We start from the raw sequence: 19,182 nt of genomic DNA on the forward strand, positions 1-19,182 counted from the left end.
TAAGTTTAGCTTCTGTGAATTGTAAAAAGCAAATTCTTTATCCAACAACCATCAGCCTGAATTAAAATCAGTAATACCTAAAGTACCTCATATTAAGATCATTTTGCTTACTTCCGGACTGTAGCACATCAATGATTCTGCTCCTGAAGTCAGAGATGCTGCGTTTGAAGCACTGGGCACTGCTTTGAAGGTGGTTGGTGAGAAAGCAGTAAACCCATTCTTAGCTGATGTGGACAAACTTAAACTTGATAAGGTAGGCTAATAATGGGTTGTAATGAAATTGGGTAGCAGTCCTGTCTCTTTGTGTTTTGGGTTTGTCTGCTGATAGCCTTTTTATTATTTTTAAAGAACATTTTTTTTTTCTACTTAATTGAAGTACAGTTGATTTACAATGTTGTGTCAATTTCTTCTGAATAGCAAAGTGACCCAGTCATAGATATGTATACATTCTTTTTCTCATATTATCTTTCATTATGTTCTATCACAAGAGATTGGTTATAGTTCCCTGTGCTATACCGTAGGACCTCATAGCTTATCCATTCTAAATGTAATAGTTTGCATCTACTAACCCCAAACTCCCAGTCCCTTCCACTCCCTCTCCCTCCCCCTTGGCAACCACAAGACTATTTTTCATAACTGTGAGTCTGTTTCTGTTTAGTGCTGTCTTTTCAATCAGAATTTCTTTTTTTTTTTGTCTTTTGTTGTTGTTGTTGTTGTTGCTATTTCTTGGGCCGCTCCCACGGCATATGGAGGTTCCCAGGCTAGGGGTCTAATCGGAGCTGTAGCCACCGGCCTACGCCAGAGCCACAGCAACGCGCGATCCGAGCTGCGTCTGCAACCTACACCACAGCTCACGGCAACGCCGGATCCTTAACCCACTGAGCAAGGGCAGGGACCGAACCCGCAACCTCATGGTTCCTAGTCGGATTCGTTAACCACTGCGCCACGACGGGAACTCCTCAATCAGAATTTCTTGATTAGTAGAAATACTTTTCAAATTATAAGAAAATAAAATTGAGTGAATAGTCTGTAGAAGAAGTAAAATGTTTTGATTTAATTTTGTTTCTTATATCTGAAAAATTACCTTTCTAAATAGGAATGTCTTCCATCAAAAATGTGATTATTATAAGATTAATAAATTGTCTTTTATATAGAAATATAATGTAATATGTCATTAATGTATATTTACTGCCAGGAACGTGTGGATTATTTATCTTTGTTGAAAATGAAACTTTTCTCTGAATTCTCATATGTAGTTGTGGTTTAGAAATGACTTAGTAAGAGACATAAATACAATACCATTTATGTGTAGAATCCAAAAAAATGATACCAATGAACTTATTTACAAAACAGAAATAGACTCACCAGACATAGAAACAAAAAACAAACTTATGGTTATCAAAGGGGATAGAAGGGGGTGGGATGGAGATAGATTAGGAGTTTGGGATTAACATATATACACACTACTTTATATAAAATAGGTAAACAACAAGGACCTACTGTATAGCACTGGGAACTATATTTAATATATTGTAAAAACCTATAATGGAGAAGAATCTGAAAAAGACTAGATTTATTTATAGATAGATAGGTACTTGTGTATATATAACTGAACCACTTTGGTTTATACCTGAAACCACACAACATTGTACATTATATTTGGTTTTAAAAAATGACTCATTAAGTAATGTAGTGATTGTGTTTCAAAGTTGGGCTCAATGATGTCTATCTCAATTCCATTCTCCAGATAAAAGAATGTTCAGAAAAAGTAGAGCTGATCCATGGTAAGAAAGCTGGACTAGCAGCTGACAAGAAGGAGGTCAAGCCTGTGCCCGGAAGGACTGCTGCTTCGGGGGCTGCAGGAGATAAGGACACAAAGGACGTTTCAGCACCCAAACCAGGACCCTTAAAAAAGGCACCTGCTACTAAGGTTAATAAATGACTTGGAAAATATGATTCAAAAATTAGAATTTAGTAACATAGGATCTGAATCTCACGTTCATAGCTGTTCTTCAGTATGATTTCATTTGAGAAATAAGCTCATTACAGCATTCAAAAGACAGCAGAACATCTTTTAACAAAGACGGTATATTCCAACAATACATTTGGTTACTTGAAACTTTCATAGAGACTGACAATAGTAATGAAGATTCAGGAGTACATTTTTTTAAGGCATCAAAAAGTATCATTAAATAATAAAATAAAATGTGGCAAGGCATTTAACACTAATAACATCACCTTGGTCATTTTGTTAATAATACTCTGCAATTGCATCACCAAGTTTCCATTCCATAAAGTCTTATCATCTTGTATAGAAGAGGGGAAATGCCCAAGGGCAAATATGGCATTCTTTCAGTCAGCACTTCTGGACTGCACTCTCTTAAGCAGGAAGTTATCAACTGCAGGTGCAAAAGGTTTGATTTTCTTTCCCCATGCTGAATCCCAGCATGGAGTTAGAAGAAGACTGATACTTAGAGAACTTCACTTCCCGAAGTGTTTTATCTGCATAATCTCATTTAATCATCATAACAACCCTTGAGATAAGTGTTTTGTGATCTCTGTTCTTCCAGAAAAGGAAACTAGGTCTCAACAAAGTTAAGTGTCCTACACACGCTCTTATCAGACACTTTGATATTTTTATTGTTCACTTGTTTGTCTGTTTGTTTTGTTTCCCCACACTGTATTGTAAACGTCAAAGGATAGAGATATTGTCACTGCTTGACCCCCTGTGCATAGAAGCGTTCTGGCGTATAGCAGAAACTCGGCATGTATTTATTGAATGACAAGAGTTGCAGAACTAGGATTTGAACCCAGGTATCTCTAGCTCTAGGGTCTGTGTACTTTCTTTCATGTTATGCTATCACTTTAGTACTCTAGTATAGGGAGTTGGAAGCTATTTTCTCCTTTCCCACCAACTCCTGCCTCTCTGGACGATGACCTAGGCACAACACCTTAAGACCTTTTCTTACCTTGTGGAACCTTTCCATGCTATCTTTTTTTTCTAAGGAATTCTTTCCCTGCAAAAACAGGCTGCAGGTGGAGTGGGGGAGGACTTGCTTTAGTTCATCTTTTGAAAAGATAAGTAGGACAGTATGACCCAATAAACCTACTGAGCAAATACACATATACATCTGTTAAAAATAATTATACTAACCCCACCTTAAAAGCTCAGAATAGGAGTTCCCGTTGTGGTTCAGCAGTAAGGAACCCAACTAGTATCCATGAGAACGTAGGTTTGATCCCTGACCTCGCTTAGTGGGTTAAGGATCCCATGTTGCCATGAGCTATAGTGTAGGTTGCAGACACGTTTCGGATCTGGCGTTACTGTGGCTGTGGTATAGGCCGGAAGCTACAGCTCCAATGCAGCCCCTAACCTGGGAACTTCTATATGCCATGGATGTAGCCCTAAAAAGACAAAAAAAAAAAAATTGAAAAGCTCAGAATAGGATGTTCTCTGGTAGTCTGTGGTTAGTTCTCAATACTTTCACTGCTGCAGCCCAGGTTCAATACCTGGTCTGGAAACTGAGATCCCACGTTAGGCCTCTGCATGCCATGGTAAAAAAAAAAGGAAAAAAAAATACTCAAAATGTGTTCTAGACAGCATTGCTTTCAAAACAGGTCTGGATGTTCAAGACTAATTTGGTCCTCTGTCATTTTATCTTTTTAGGTTTGGGGTATTGCTTAAGAAATATCCAAAATAGGTATAAAGAATGGTGTGAATAGTGATGTGTTTTGCCATATTAATGTTACTGTCATTGGCCGTGTGCCTTATGATAAATTGCTATTTTCTTATGTCCTTTCAAAACTGGGGTGAAATAAATTTAAGTCAAGATATTTAAATAGAATATTAGCAGATAGAATCCAGTGGATAAAATAAAAAATATGACCAACTGAAGTTTATTCCAGGATTGCAAGAATGGCTTGATACTAATATTGGAAAAATTACTAAATTTATAGATCAAAAGAAATCTAATTTCCAACATTGAAAAGGAATGTAGTAAATTTCAGCATATCTTTTTTTTTTTTTTTTTTTTTTTTGTCTTTTTGCATTTTCTTGAGCCGCTCCCGTGGCATATGGAGGTTCCCAGTCTAGGAGTTGAATCGGAGCTGCAGCCACCGGGCCTATGCCAGAGCCACAGCAACTTGGGATCTGAGCCACATCTGCGACCCATACCACAGCTCACAGCAATGCCAGATCCTTAACCCACTGAGCAAAGCCAGGGGTTGAACCCGCAACCTCATGGTTCCTAGTCGGATTAACCACTGAGCCATGACAGGAACTCCTCAGCATATCTTCTTGATAAAAATTTTTAACCACATGGAAATGGATGGGTATGTTAACATGATTAAATATTATCATTTTTATAGATTATGTGATTATATTCTTGGAAAACCCAAGGAAATCAACTGAAAAACTACTAAAACAATAAAAGTGATTCAGTGAGATGGCCATCTTCAACATAACTAGAATGCTCACTGAGATTGCCATAGGCCTTTTTCCTTCACAACTTACATGCTATTGGAGTACCTGTGGTTAAATTTTGAGTAAATGTTTTAACTCAGAAACTGTGCTTTACTAGTGATGGAAACATTTAGAGGCATTTAAAGGTATCAAACACTAATTCTCAAATTAATTTGTAAATATAGTATAAATCCAGTCCATTGTTTTTATTTCATTTATCTTATTAGCTCATTTTGGTTTTGGGGTTTTTTTGTGTGTTTGTTTTTTTCTTTTTTTCTTTTTAGGGCCACACCTGTGTCTTATGGAAATTCCCAGGCTAGGGGTGGAATGGGAGCTGCAGTTACAGGCCTTCCTCACAGTCATAGTAACACGGGATCTGAGCCATGTCTGCAATCCACACCACAGCGTGTGGCAGCACTGGATCCTTAATCACACCGAGCGAGGCCAGGGATGGAACCTGCATCCTGATCTATACTAGTCGGGTTTGTAACCTGCTGAGCCACAGTGGGAATTCCCTTATTAGCTCACTTTGAATAGAGGTCTTAATACAGCCTCTGCAGATTCCACCATAAATGATCTTCAGGAGGTCTCTCTGTCCTTGAAACTGCTGAATTCTGTGGACACAAAAAGTATGGTGGGCGGGGGTGGGGGGGGGTTCTGTTGGCTGAGTGATTCTTTGTTTTATCAACTTTTCAAGGAGTCTCTGACCCCAAAATGTCTAAGAACCACTATTCTATATCCTTTGGTGGCTTGATATTTTTTATTTGCTTTTAGCCTGGAGGGCCACCAAAGAAGGGGAAGCCAGCTGCACAAGGAGGCACAGGGAGCACTGGAACCAAGAACAAGAAAGGATTGGAGACTAAAGAAATAGTGGAGCCCGAGCTGTCGGTCAGTATTAGACAGTATGTTTCAAACTCAAAACCGTGGAAAGTCAGTCCCTGTGAGGAGATTTGAGTTCTTTGCTGAGCACTGTAACATATAGTTAATTGACGTCTTTTTAGCTTGTTGAAACTGTGTAAGACAAACAGCCCGTTTATAGTAATATAAGAGAAACACTCAAGCACAGCTGTGGGAATGTTCTTGTAGTTTTGGCTGTGGTATTTTACTTTCCTGCTATGTTTCCTTAAGCAATTATTAATGTTAATGTCTTGTATCTTATAGATAGAAGTATGTGAAGAAAAAGCTTCAGCGGTCCTTCCTGCTCCCTGTATACAGCTTCTAGACAGCAGTAACTGGAAGGAAAGGCTGGCCTGTATGGAAGAGTTCCAAAAGGTGGGTGAATAGGGATGAGTGAAAGAAAATTACATTATATGGAAGTGGTGAAATTGTAAATGAAAGACTAGTCCTCATTGCTGTGTTTATAACCAGTGAACATGTTTGCAGGGTGTTAACTAAAGATGAGATAGGGTTTTTTGTTTGTTAATTGTGTAATGTTTATTTTTCAGCATCTACTTTCTGTGGTTTCTATCAGCTCATAACTTAGTGTTTACTCAAGAAAATTAGGTTTGTTCTGAATTATAAGGCTTACATGAATTTTAATATTATGGTATTTGTTCATTAAACTTGCAAGGCAAACAGATCTCTCCACTTAAACCAAACCTCATCCATTTCTGTGTTTCCCCTCTTTGTTGTCCTGATTCTTAGAAGAACAGACATTATTGTTTGGTATGAGAAGCTTTTTAAAATCTGCTAGACAGGGGTGTGGTGGTTCACTTTGGCACACACTCTGATTCTAATGAGGAGGGGTGTGGAGAAACCAGAAGCATGAGGACTGGAGGCAGGAGACCTGGCTTCCCATCTTGCATCTGCCACTCAGATTTAGACCTAAGTTTGTGCTTTGAAATCTAATACATAAATGTTTCTCACCTACTCTACTTTGCTGTGTTTTTAGGAAAATTAAATAAGTCACAATATATATAAGCAGTTTCTGCCATACACTAGGCAAATTAAAACTATCACAGTTATTTTCCATGGGGCAAATTATTTGTGAATTCCAAAATATGGGGAGGAAAGTTGTATTATAGTAATACAGTGGTATTACTGTAACAACTATATTCCAAACATCCAACTTAAGAAACAAAACATTATAACAGAAAGTAAATAAGCTCTAAGACCTGCCTCATTTCCATTACCCTCCCTCCTTCAGAGATGACTGCTTACTAATTTTGATATATACCATTACCTTGAAACTAAGCATGAATCCCTTAACTTTCTCACGCTCTTGTTTTACTTCAAGGCTGTTGAACTAATGGACCGTACTGAAATGCCATGCCAGGCATTAGTTAGGATGCTGGCCAAGAAACCTGGATGGAAAGAAACTAATTTTCAGGTATTTTTAAATTGGAGATTTAGTGTCTTTTATTGAAGTAATTTTCATTACATCATCCTGTAGAGTATTGAAGAGGTATAGTTTTGGTAGTGATTTTTAGCTTGTTCTTTTTTTTTTTTTCTTTTGTCTTTTCTAGGGCTGCACCCACGGTATATGGAGGTTCCCAGGCTAGGGGTCTAATTGGAGCTGTAGCCACCGGCCTACACCAGAGCTACAGCAGTGCTTGATCCAAGCCATGTCTGCGACCTACACCACAGCTCACAGCAACGCCGGATCCTTAACCCACTGAGCAAGGCCAGGGCTCGAATCCGCAACCCCATGGTTCCTGTTGGATTCGTTAACCACTGAGCCACGATGGGAACTCCCTTAGCTTGTTCTTTTTAGAAAGACATCACTCAGCTGGTGTACCATCAATTTTAAATGTGTACCTTTTAATTACACATATAACTGTGCATTTAGGAGTTTATGTATTTACAAATACTGATTGAGCAATTCATATGTATGTGTTTTTCTCATTATTTAGAAGCCCTCTACTGTAATCTTTACACATCCAAGGGAGGGATAAACAGTGAGATAGCTTTCTTATTTGTCTGGATAAAAAATAAATGTAGTCTTTAAGATGCCAATAATTAGTGTAATTTATTACTTAACTGTTAATCGAGATGGAATTTATTGGCACCATTATCTCATCTAAAAAGTAGGTGTGAAGGGAGGCATAGGAAAGTAATACAGGAAGGAAAACGAGAAGAGAGTTTTCTTCTCTTCCTCTAGACATTTATATAGACTTGATGGGAAACACAAGTTTGAAATGTATCGGGTTTCTTTTTGGCTTCCTGCTAGTCTCTTCTTTACTTCTGCTCTGCCACCTCTTGTTCTCTCTTTAGGATCCTTAGCTCCCTTGCACACTCTGTTCCCTTAGCATGCATTACAGTACCTCGTTCACACCATCCAGCTCCATGAAGGCTTCCTGGGCCAAAAGGTTCTTGGGCTGCCTTCTTCCCCACACACCCCCTCTTTTAAAACTCCCCTTTATGCAGCTTCTCAGCTAGGTGAAAACACACCTGATTTGAGCTAATACTCCTCTGAGTGTTAGATCCATAACAGGAGATAATTTTTTTAATATTTTTTCCTTTATATCAACTTTTCTAGAGTTTAAAACTGTTTTAAAGAGTGCAGTGCAGCTCTTTGTAGTCTATTCAAATAGTTCTACAACTCCTACCACCATATAATTTTAGAATATTTTCATCACCCTGAGGAAGAACCCTACTCCCATCAGCAGTCACTTTCTATTCCTCCCCAAGTCCCCACCCCCTAGTATCTGGCAGCTATTAATCATTCTTTCTCTATGGATTACTTTTCTTAGACATTTCACTAAACGGAATGATGTGGCCTTTTGTATGAGGCTTCTACTTAGCATAATGTTTTCAATCGTTATCCATGTTGTAACATATATCAACTCTACATTCTTTTTTATTGCTAAACAGTATTCCGTTGTGTGGCTATACAATATTTTATTTGCCCATTCAGAAGTCGATGGGCATTTGTATTGTTTCCACTCTGAGGCTATTGCAACTGTTGCTGCTATGAACATTCATGTAAACGTCTTGTGTGTGAAGATGTTTTTAATAATTTTGTATATACATAGAGGCAACTCTTTGTTTACCTTTTTGAGAAACTGCCAGTTTTTAAAAGCAGCTGTCCTTTTTTATCTTTGCAGTAGCAGTACAAGAGAGTTCTAATTTCTCTACTTCCTTACCAATGCTTGTTATTTAAATATTCAAATAGGACAAAGGAAAACATTTATGGGCAAAAGGGCCTGAAGTCCCATACATCTGCCATCATCACATTAGCATCTTAAAATTTTTTTCCATAGTTCCTTCGATTCTTCCTCTTAAAAAATCTACGAGTTTTTTAAAGCTCTCAAGTTCTATTTTGTGTGTGTGTGTTTGTATGTACATGTGCATAAGGGTTGTATTGTGGGGGAGGACTCCAGTAGGAACTCTGAGTTAGTATAGTCATTTATGATGTGTACTCATTACTGTATGCAAATAACCAGAGGGGGAGAATGTAGAAATTAAATTTTTCAGTGTATAAGCTTTTAGTATAGTAATATTGCTTATTAGTATTTTAAAGCCTTGAGTGGTTTTTCTTATTTCTCTCTTAGCTGTCAGCTACTTAAGTTGATAACAAAGGATAAAAATTATTTTGCTTTTTGGTTTAAAATTCTGATTTTAGGAGTTCCCATTGTGGCTCAGTGGATTAAGAACCTGACACAGTATCCATGAAGATGCGGGTTTGATCCCCGGCCTTGCTCAGTGGGTTAAGGATCCAGTGTTGCCACAAGCTGCAGCATAGGTCACAGATGCAGCTCGGATCCGGTGTTGCTGTGGCTGTGGCGTAGGCCAGCAACCGCAGCTCCAATTTGACCCCTAGCCTGGGAACTTCCATATGCGCTCCTAAAAAGAAAAAAAAATTGACTGTATAAAAATAAATAAATAAATGTCTTTGGCTTACTTGTAACTTTATGATGCTTACCATTGTTCAGGTAATGCAAATGAAGCTTCATATAGTTGCTTTGATTGCCCAGAAGGGAAATTTTTCCAAAACTTCAGCGCAAATTGTCTTAGATGGCCTTGTAGACAAGATTGGAGATGTGAAATGTGGGAACAATGCAAAAGAAGCTCTGACAGCGATAGCCGAAGCCTGTATGTTGCCATGGACAGCTGAACAGGTTGGTGACACAAAGGTCTCTTTCCTCAAGTTTTCCCAAATTTTAATTTAAGATTACTGGTTTTACTTTAGTTCTTTTTTTCTCAAATAAAACCATTTTTGATACAGCATTTTAATTTTTACCTTTAGTAATGTACTTTTGCCTGATAGTTAAAATCGTCTTGGGAGTTCCCTGGTGGTCTAGTGGTTAGCGCTCAGCACTTTGCTGTGGCCTGGGTTTGATCCCTGGTCTGGGAACTTAGATTCCACATCATGCCATGGCCCCCCACTAAAAATTGTCAGAGTTCTCCTGTGGCACACGGGTTAAGGACCCAGCATTATCACTGCAGTGGCCCAGGTCACTGATGTGTGGCACAGGTTCAATCCTTGGGCCCAGGAACTTTCGCATGTCAGAGATGCAGCCAAAAAAAAAAGTTGTCTTAGTCAAGAATATTCTATGAAGGATGAGAGTAGTTTTCTCTTAAGACATTATAATCTAGAATGGTCACTAATGAAAATCTGTAAGTAGTCCAGAATCCTTTTTTTTTTTTTTATTGAAATATAATTGATTTACAGTACTGTGAGAATGCTTTTTTTTTTTTTCCTAACTTTTTTGCTCCCACGGCATATGGAGATTCCCAGGCTAGGGGTCTAATCAGAGCTGTAGCCACTGGCCTACGCCAGAGCCACAGCAATGCAGGATCCGAGCTGCATCTGTGACCTACACCACAGCTCACAGCAACGCCAGATCCTTAACCCGCTGAGCAAGGGTAGGGATCAAACCTGCAACCTCATGGTTCCTAGTCAGATTCATTAACCACTGCGCCACCACAGGAACTCCGAGAATGCTTTTAACACTACTGTCACTTAACGTCATTTTCACATGAAGTTAAATATTTCATTCCTAAGGCATTCTTGCAGTTGTTTTTGTGTGTGAAAAATCACTTCTACTTAATGTCAAGCTATATTTCTATGAGAAATATGAGAGGAAACATAGATCTCTTTTGTTTTTTTGTTTGTTTCTTTTTCTGCTCTAGGTTATGTCAATGGCTTTCTCACAGAAGAATCCCAAGAATCAGTCAGAAACTCTGAATTGGCTATCAAATGCAATAAAAGAATTTGGTTTTTCTGGGTAAGTCAGAAAAAAAGTATATGTTTTGCCAGTCTCTGACTGGTGATTTTATTTGTTGTAGCAGTCTGTGCTCACTTCTGAGAAGCCAGAGCTGGATTGTCTAATTTATGTAGAACAAAACTACCTCTGTTCCCTAGAGGCCTATACTGGCTCGTGCTCCTCTGTTTTGATATCCACTAATATTAGAGTTCTCTAAGTTATTTTTCCTTGAGTATTAATAACTGTACCATGAGAAAAACCATTTCCAAGGATCTCTAGTCAAATACATTTGGAAGTTACATATAAAATCCATGTGCCTAGAGGTCTATAGTTCATGTTGGAAAATTAAAGGCTCTCAGGAAAAGTCCTGCAATAGAGATTCTTATTTAGCCCATTCTTTCCCAAAGTTATTTGCACATTGAACACATTTATTTGTAGTAGTCCCCCCCTTATCTGGGTTTTGCCTTCCAAAGTTTCAGTTATCCACAGTCAAAAAATATTAAATGTGAAATTTCACAGATAAACAATTCATAAGTTTTAAAACGTGGGCCGTACTGAGTAGTGTGACGGAATCTCACTCTGTCCTCCTTAGGATATGAATCATCCTTTTGTCTAGTGTATCCCACCCACTAGTCACTGAGTAGCTGTCTCCTCTACCAGATCGACTCTTGTGGTTTTGCAGCACTCCTATTCAAGTCACCCTCATCTTACTTAATAATAGCCCCAAAGTGCAAAAGTAGAGATGCTGGTAATTTAGATATGCCAAAAAGAAGCTGTAAAGTGCTTCCTTTAAGTGAAAAAGTGAAAGTTCTCAACTCAGGAAAGAAAAAAGTCGTATGCAGAGGTTGCTAAAATCTCTAGTAATAACAAATCTTCTATCTGTGAAATTGTGAGGGAAAAAGAAATTTGTAATAGTTTCACTGTTGCCTCTTAAACTGCAAACATTATAAGTGCTTAGTTGAGATGGAAAAGGCATTAAATTTGTGGATGGAAGACATGAACAGAAAACGTGTTCTGATTGTTGGCAACATGTTCCACCCAAAAGCATGGAGACTATATGAAAACTTCAGAAGGGATCCTGTGATGCAAGTGACACTAAGCCCTTTATTGCAAGTGAAAATGATTACACAGATTCAGAAGTAAGTTTGGAATGAAAAATATAAAAATTACTGGAGAGGCTACATTTGCCAGTGGAGTAGCTGCCGCCACATTTCTGATAGAGTTGAAAAAGTTAAGGAGAAAATGTAGGGTTCATTCTATCCACAGTTTCAGGTATCCACTGGGGGTCTTGGTCCGTATCCCCTGCAGATAAGGGGGGACTGCTGTATTTTATTTAACAATATTTTATGGAGCTTACTTCATGCCAGACACTTTCTAAATAATAATTCATTTGATTTAATTATAAAAACCATGTGAGATATTGTTCTTTTCATTTTTTTTTTTTTTTTTTAAGGGCCACACCTGCGGAATATGGAGGTTCCCAGGGTAAGGATCAAATCAGAGCTGTAGCCACAGGTCTGAGCCACAGCCACAGCTATGCCAGATCCAAGCCATGTCTGTGACCTGCACCACAGTTCACAGCAATGTCGGATCCTTAACCCACTGAGCGAGGCCAGGGTTTGAACCTGTGTCTTCATGATGTTAGATTCATTTCCACTGAGCCATGATGGGAACTCCTGTTCTCTCCTTTTATAGATGAGGAAACTAGGGCACAGAAAGCTTAAGCAATCTGCCCAGGTCACAGGTAGGAATGGAAGAGCCATGATTTGAATCCAGGCATTCTGGTTCCAAAAGAGAATACTGTTAACTGCTGTACTATGTTGCCTTTCTCTGTGCCATGTTGCTTTTCACAACATGCCTCTTAGTAGGCCACTTGCACAACAGTCTTCTGAGTTCTACCAAATGAAAGTGTAATATTCTAGAGGTTCTTTTTTTTAAGTATCATTCAAGGAAAGAATTATTTGTTTTGTCAGTATTTGTGGTGCCCTCCTATAGCTGAAGATATTTTTATAATCCCTTCTTAATTGTATAGTCTTTGATATAAAACTAATCTCTTGGCATGACATAAAAGCACATGAGTATTTTCCTCTTTTTAATTCATCAATGACCTTTCATTTATTCATTTATTCAACAACTACATATTGAGTACATGTGATAGTCCAGTTATTTGTTGCAGGCCATGGGGAGTACACCATGGACAGGATTAAATTCCTGCTTTCATGGGACTTATATTTGAGAAAGGGAAGATGATGTAATTGTCAGGAAGTGTAAGAATAATGGAATAAAAATAAAGCAGGATGCAAGGTTGGGTGGTATGACCTTGGAGTGGTTGGAATAGTGGTATTTTCTATAGGGTAGATAGGAATCCTTCCCTAAACAATGACTTTGGAGCAGAGACCTTCAGGACATGAGGGAGCTAGCTGTAGTAACAATTTGGGAGAAAAACATTCTAGACCAAGGGAACAGCAAGTGCAGAAGCCCTGTGGTAGGAGCGCATGTGATATGCTTTAAAATAGCATGGAGTAATTGTTCCTCACAATGCAGCTGGAGTGGAATGAATGAGGGGGTAGGGATTGGTAAAATTGAAGAAAGAATGGGGTAGGGGGGAGATTGTGTAAGGCCTCTTTTTTTTTTTTTTTTTTTTTTTCTTTTTACAGCCACGCTTGTGGCATATGCAAGTTCCCAGGCTAGGGGTCTAATCAGAGCTCCAGCTGCTAGCCTACACCACAGCCACAGCAATGCCAGATCCAAGCCACGTCTCTGACCTGTACCACAACTTTCAGCAATGCTATATCCTTAACCTACTGAGTGAGGCCAGGGATCGAACCCACATCCTCTTGGATACAAGTTGAATTCTTAACCTGCTGAGCCATAATGGGAACTAAAATTTTGAATAAACTAGAAACTACTAGAGAGTTTTGAGCAGAAGAGTAACAGAATTATTCAGACTGTAGTTGGAGATAGCAGATAGTGGGGATCAAGGGCAAAAGCAAGGAGACTAGTAGGCTAGTAAAATAATCCTAACTTGGAAGTTTTATGATTTACGATATATTAAAAATAGAATTAAACAGAGTATTGAGCTTGAGAGAGAGGAGTCAAGGATGACTGAGGAGTCAAGGATGGCCTGAGCAACCAGAAGAATGAAGTGCTATTTACTGATGTAGGGAAGACTGTGGGAAGGACAGGTTTGGGGCTTGGGCTATGCACAGTCAGGGGTTTGGTTTTGACAGATGTAGGACATTTACTAGACACGAAAATGGAAATGTCACAAAGGCAGTTAGATATAGGAATCTGGAGTTCAGGAGAGAGATCAACACTGGATTTAGGAGTAATTAGCATATAGATAGCATTTAACGCTTACTTTAAATGAGTCTAGAAAAAGAACGGGTGAGACTCGAGATGGGTGAGATTTGGAGAGATGGGTGTGAGATTTGGAATGTATCCAAAGGGAGCCGGTTCTAGAGTCTGGCTTTACAAAACTCCAGTGAGTATTTTGAGAGTTTCATTTGTTTGTTTTAAATTCTGTTATTCCTTCCAGATTAAATGTGAAAGCTTTCATTAGCAATGTGAAGACAGCTCTTGCTGCAACAAATCCAGTGAGTACATACCAGCATGTATAGGAACTGTACAGCCACCTTTGTGGTTCTGTTCTGATCTGAAAAGTTCTTCTTGTTCTGCTAGGCTGTGAGGACGTCTGCCATTACTTTGCTCGGTGTGATGTATCTGTACGTTGGTCCCTCTTTGCGAATGTTCTTTGAGGATGAGAAGCCTGCCCTTCTGTCCCAGATAGATGCAGAATTTGAGAAGGTAAAGATTCCACAAATGATAGTGGACTTGAGAATGCTCATATTAGTTAAATTTAAACTTTTAACCCTTTAGAGTGAAGAATATGTATGTATTTTCTGGAGTTCCCGTCCTGACTCAGCAGTTTATGAACCCAACTAGTATCCATGAGGATTCGGGTTCAATCCCTGGCCTTGCTCAGTGGGTTAAGGATCTGGCGTTGCCATGAGCTGTGGTGTAGGTTGCAGACGAGGCTCAGATCTGGTGTTGCTGTGGCTGTGGTGTAGGCCATCGGCTACAGCTCCAATTCGACCCCTAGCCTGGGGAACCTCCATGTTCTGCGGGTGCACCCCTAAAAACACACACACACACATACACACATACAAAGAATATGTATGTGTTTTCTTTTATGTGTATAAAGTATCCCTGGAAAAAGTTCATAAGAAATCGATGATTTTGTCTTTGAGGAAGAAAACTAGAAACCTACAGTATAGGATAGGACATTTTCCTTTTTGTATTCTTTGTAGCTTTGGAATAACAAACATTTTGAATATGTTACCTAAAAACTACACTAAATATAACATTAACATTTAAAAAAAAGAAAAAGAAAAGAAACTTGGCTTTTCTTGAATAAACTTTCTAATCAAAATTGCTAAGTTTTGGCAGACTTGCTCTATATTGTCTTGGGCATACAAGTCAAAAGACAGCTTTATGATTGAGAAGTCAGATTCTAGGTTTGTTACTCAGATTTGAACTCTGAGTAGGAATTAAAATATGCTCTGTGTGAATATTAAATATCCTGAAGGAATATGAAAGTTTGACCCAGGCACCATTCTGTAACTTGTTTGCTGTCATATTCTTTATCTAGTTCATTAGCCTCACTGACATATTTGTGTGTAGATGCAGGGACAGAACCCACCTGCTCCAACCAGAGGGATTTCCAAACACAGCACAAGTGGTACAGATGAAGGAGAAGATGGAGATGAACCAGATGATGGGGGCAATGATGTTGTGGATCTTTTGCCAAGGACAGAAATCAGGTTTGTTGCTAATGATTTATTTGATGGATTATGCTTAATTCTTACTGGTATCTTCTGTTTCTTAGTCGAGAGTAGTTTTGTGACATCATTATTCTTTTAGGCATCTGGAATTAAGGATTCCGCCTTCTGCTTTTTTTCAGTGATAAAATCACTTCAGAGTTAGTGTCTAAGATTGGTGACAAGAATTGGAAGATCAGGAAAGAAGGCCTAGATGAAGTGGCAGGTATTATCAATGAAGCAAAATTTATCCAACCGAACATAGGTGAACTTCCAACTGCCTTGAAGGGTCGACTCAATGATTCAAATAAAATCTTGGTATGTGGAACATATACCTGTTCTTTTTCTCTCCCCTCTCCCCCTGCAGGGGGTTCCTTTTCAGTAACTTTCATGAGCAAAGTAATTAAACTATTTGTAATACACATACACAGGCTTTATTTCTAATTCTTAAATTTGTATTTTTATGTCAGAATTTTCTTAAACTAGGCTTTACCTTACTTTAAAATGATAAAACTCTACAATCTTTAGTCTAAAATTCAAATATTCCACTTTTATGAACCAATGATAAAAGGAGAAGCCATCACCTAAAAAATTATTCATAAGCTGATTAGTATTAGAATAAGCTGATTTTCCTGTCTTTTAAATAGGCCAGGAACTTCCTGCTACATTGACTGTAAAGCAGCAAACTTGGAAAACTCTGAACACAGTTTCTGTGGTTTGAACATAAAGTGTTGGTTCTTCCCACTCAGGTGCAGCAGACTTTGAATATCCTCCAGCAATTGGCGGTAGCTATGGGCCCAAATATCAAGCAACATGTGAAGAACTTAGGCATCCCTATCATCACAGTGCTTGGAGACAGCAAGGTAAACTGGAGCCTTTTCACCATAGCTCCATTCTGGAATAGGCCAGGCATGTTCTTGGACTAAAAATAATTCTTTTCATATATGTAAGAGTACATACTTAAGAACTTTGTAGAGAAGAGACTGTTAGGAGAAAAATAGTAAGCACTTTTACCTCCCAAGCAGTATTAAGGTGACCAGATGTGCCCTTTACTAGTTTTGTAACCCTTAGATAAGTTATTTATCTTCTTTGAGGTTTAGTTCTTATCTACGAAATTTAATTCTATAAGAATTAAATTTATATTAAAATTAAATTTATATAAAAATTAAATCTATAAGAATTAAATTATGAGTCTGTACATAGGATACCTGTACCTGTCTCATATAGTATGCGCTCAAAAATGGTTCCTATTATGATTATGATATCATTGTTTTTTTGTGTGTGCGTGCGCGCGTGCGCGTGTGTGTGTGTGTGTCTTTTGTTTGTTTGTTTTGTCTCTTGTCTTTTGTCTTTTTGAGGGCCACACCCGCAGCATATGGAGGTTCCCAGGCTAGGGGTCTAATTGGAGCTGTAGCCGCTGGCCTACACCACAGCCACAGCAACACCAGATCCAAGCCAGAGTCTGCGACCTACACCACAGCTTATGGCAACGCCAGATCCTTAACCCACTGAGCAAGGCCAGGGATTGAATCTGCAACCTCATAGTCAGATTCGTCTTCACTGCACCACAATGGGAACTCCATGATATCATTGTTAAAAATATTGGTATAGGAGTTACTGATGTGGCTCAGTGGGTTAAGGACCCAACACTGTCTCTGCAAGGATGCAGGTTTGGTCCCAGGCCTCGCTCAGTGGGTTAAGGATCCAGCATTGCTGCAAGCTATGGCTTGCATCCAGTGTTGCTGTGGCTGTGGCATAGGTCCCTGACCAGTTTGACTCTTGACCTGGGATCTTTCATATGTGATGGATGCAGCCATAAAAAGAAAAAAATATATGTATTAGTGTAAAGGAAGTTCCCTGGTGGCCTACCAGGTTGTCACTGCTCTGGCTTAGGTCACTGCTCTGGCGCAGGTTCAATCCCTTGCCCAGGAATTTTTGCATGCTATGGGCACGGCCAAAAATATATATTTATTGTTATAAAGAGTGAGTAAATATCAATTTTTGCCTCGTGTATTTTATTTTTTACCTTTTTCCCTCAGCTACTAGCACAGGATCTTCTAGTACTTCATTAAGATATTTGCAGTTTCACAATCCTGGAATTTGTCTCGTTTAAAGCTGCAAGCCTGGAATTCCCATTGTGGCTCAGTGGTTAACAAACCCGACTAGCATCCATGGGGATGCAGGTTTGATCCCTGGCCTCAATTAGTAGTTTAAGGATCCAGCATTGCTCTGGCCTGTGATGTAGGTCACAGAGACGGCTCAGATCCCACGTTGCTGGGGCTCTGGTGTAGGCTTGTAGCAACAGCTCCAATTAGACCCCTAGCCTGGGAACCTCCATATACCACAGGTGTGGCCCTAAAAAAAAAAAAGGAAAGAAAGCTGCAAGCCTTTTGTATTCATCCTTAAATTGAATATTTGAATATCTTTTTATTTGGGGGTAATTCATTTAATTCAAAGAATTGGACTGTTTTAATTTTTTATGTCAGTACTTACTCTATAAGTGCGAATTAATATGAAAAATTAATTGTTCAATCAGGAGTTCCTGTTGTGGCTCAGCTTTAACAAACCCAACTAGCATCCATGAGGACAGACACAGGTTCGATCCCTGGCCTTGCTCAGTGGGTTAAGGATCCGGCGTTGCCATAAACTGTGATGTAGGTCAAAAACATGGCTCGGATCATGCATTGCTGTGGCTCTGGCGTAGGCCAGCAGCTACAGCTCTGATTCGACCCCTAGCCTGGGAACCTCCATATGCCATGGGTGCGGCCCTAAAAAGACAAAAAGGAAAAAAAAAATTAATCGTCAGTCAGATTATTAATCATTTCAGTCCAACTATTATGAGTTCTCTAACATATAGAAGTATCTTCTTAAGCAGATAACCATGGACCTAAGAAACCGCAGAGATTCAGGGAACAAAACCTAGGAGTTCATTCCCCTAACGTGATACTTTGTGTCCTGGCCCCTATTTGCTTAATTAACTGAATATAGGATCTTTGCAACTTGGAGTTTCATTATTTTACTTTACTTTGGAGTTTTAATACAAGCATAGATATACATTCTGTTTCAGAGAAGAGGAAGTATGTTCCAAGTATGTTCATGTGGACTTTAGAGCTTAAAGCCTCCATTGTTCAAGTTCACAAAGTAACAGGATTTTCACTCCTACCTCCAAACCATAGTGATGTTACCTTTACTTATTCTCTCCTCTATTCAGAACAATGTTCGAGCTGCTGCCCTAGCAACGGTGAATGCTTGGGCAGAGCAAACTGGAATGAAGGAATGGCTGGAGGGAGAAGATCTTTCTGAAGAGCTCAAAAAGGAAAATCCTTTCTTGAGGCAGGAGGTTAGTACTACAAATATGATGTCTTTACTCTGATTTTGCCTTCATAGAGGTTTGGATCTAAATAATAAATATGTACATATGGATAGAATGAGTTCCATTATAAAATAGCTAATAAAATGAAACCAAATTCCTGGAGCTTTTTTTTTTTTTTTCGTGTGCTGCTGCTGCTTTTTTTTTTTTCCCCTTTCTTTTTCCTTTCATGTGCTTTTTAACAATAAAACTTTTTTAAAGGACTAGCCTTTTGTGACATTTTCTCTTTTCTTGAATTCTTAAATGGTAAAATAAGAGGTTTTCATCATGACATAAAAATGTAGAGTTCAACCTTCAAAAATCTGTCAGTATAATCCACCCTACTAACAAGCTAAAGAAAAGTCATGTAATCATATCAGTTGATACAAAAGAAGCATTTGA

General features: G+C 38.7%; 1 protein-coding gene across 17 annotated transcripts in view; it reads left to right on the plus strand.

Moving 5' to 3' along the window:
• CKAP5 (cytoskeleton associated protein 5) overlaps positions 1–19,182 on the plus strand; it is a 112,989-nt gene that overhangs the window by 56,706 nt on the left and 37,101 nt on the right. For all 17 annotated transcript variants that reach the window (XM_085011205.1, XM_013994362.3, XM_021085233.2 and 14 more), the window contains exons 12-24: positions 125–253; positions 1,748–1,930; positions 5,237–5,350; positions 5,624–5,734; positions 6,699–6,791; positions 9,337–9,522; positions 10,538–10,632; positions 14,150–14,207; positions 14,293–14,418; positions 15,295–15,434; positions 15,575–15,749; positions 16,181–16,294; positions 18,643–18,771. In XM_085011205.1, coding sequence (XP_084867331.1) covers positions 125–253; positions 1,748–1,930; positions 5,237–5,350; positions 5,624–5,734; positions 6,699–6,791; positions 9,337–9,522; positions 10,538–10,632; positions 14,150–14,207; positions 14,293–14,418; positions 15,295–15,434; positions 15,575–15,749; positions 16,181–16,294; positions 18,643–18,771 — 1,653 coding nt within the window. The remainder of the gene's footprint in view (positions 1–124; positions 254–1,747; positions 1,931–5,236; positions 5,351–5,623; positions 5,735–6,698; positions 6,792–9,336; positions 9,523–10,537; positions 10,633–14,149; positions 14,208–14,292; positions 14,419–15,294; positions 15,435–15,574; positions 15,750–16,180; positions 16,295–18,642; positions 18,772–19,182) is intronic.

This window comes from Sus scrofa, chromosome 2, assembly GCF_054392235.1.
Source record: "Sus scrofa isolate SSC_HxYL_T2T_F1_AM1 chromosome 2, Sscrofa_HxYL_maternal_Yorkshire_Landrace_v2.0, whole genome shotgun sequence".
Taxonomy (NCBI): domain Eukaryota; kingdom Metazoa; phylum Chordata; class Mammalia; order Artiodactyla; family Suidae; genus Sus; species Sus scrofa.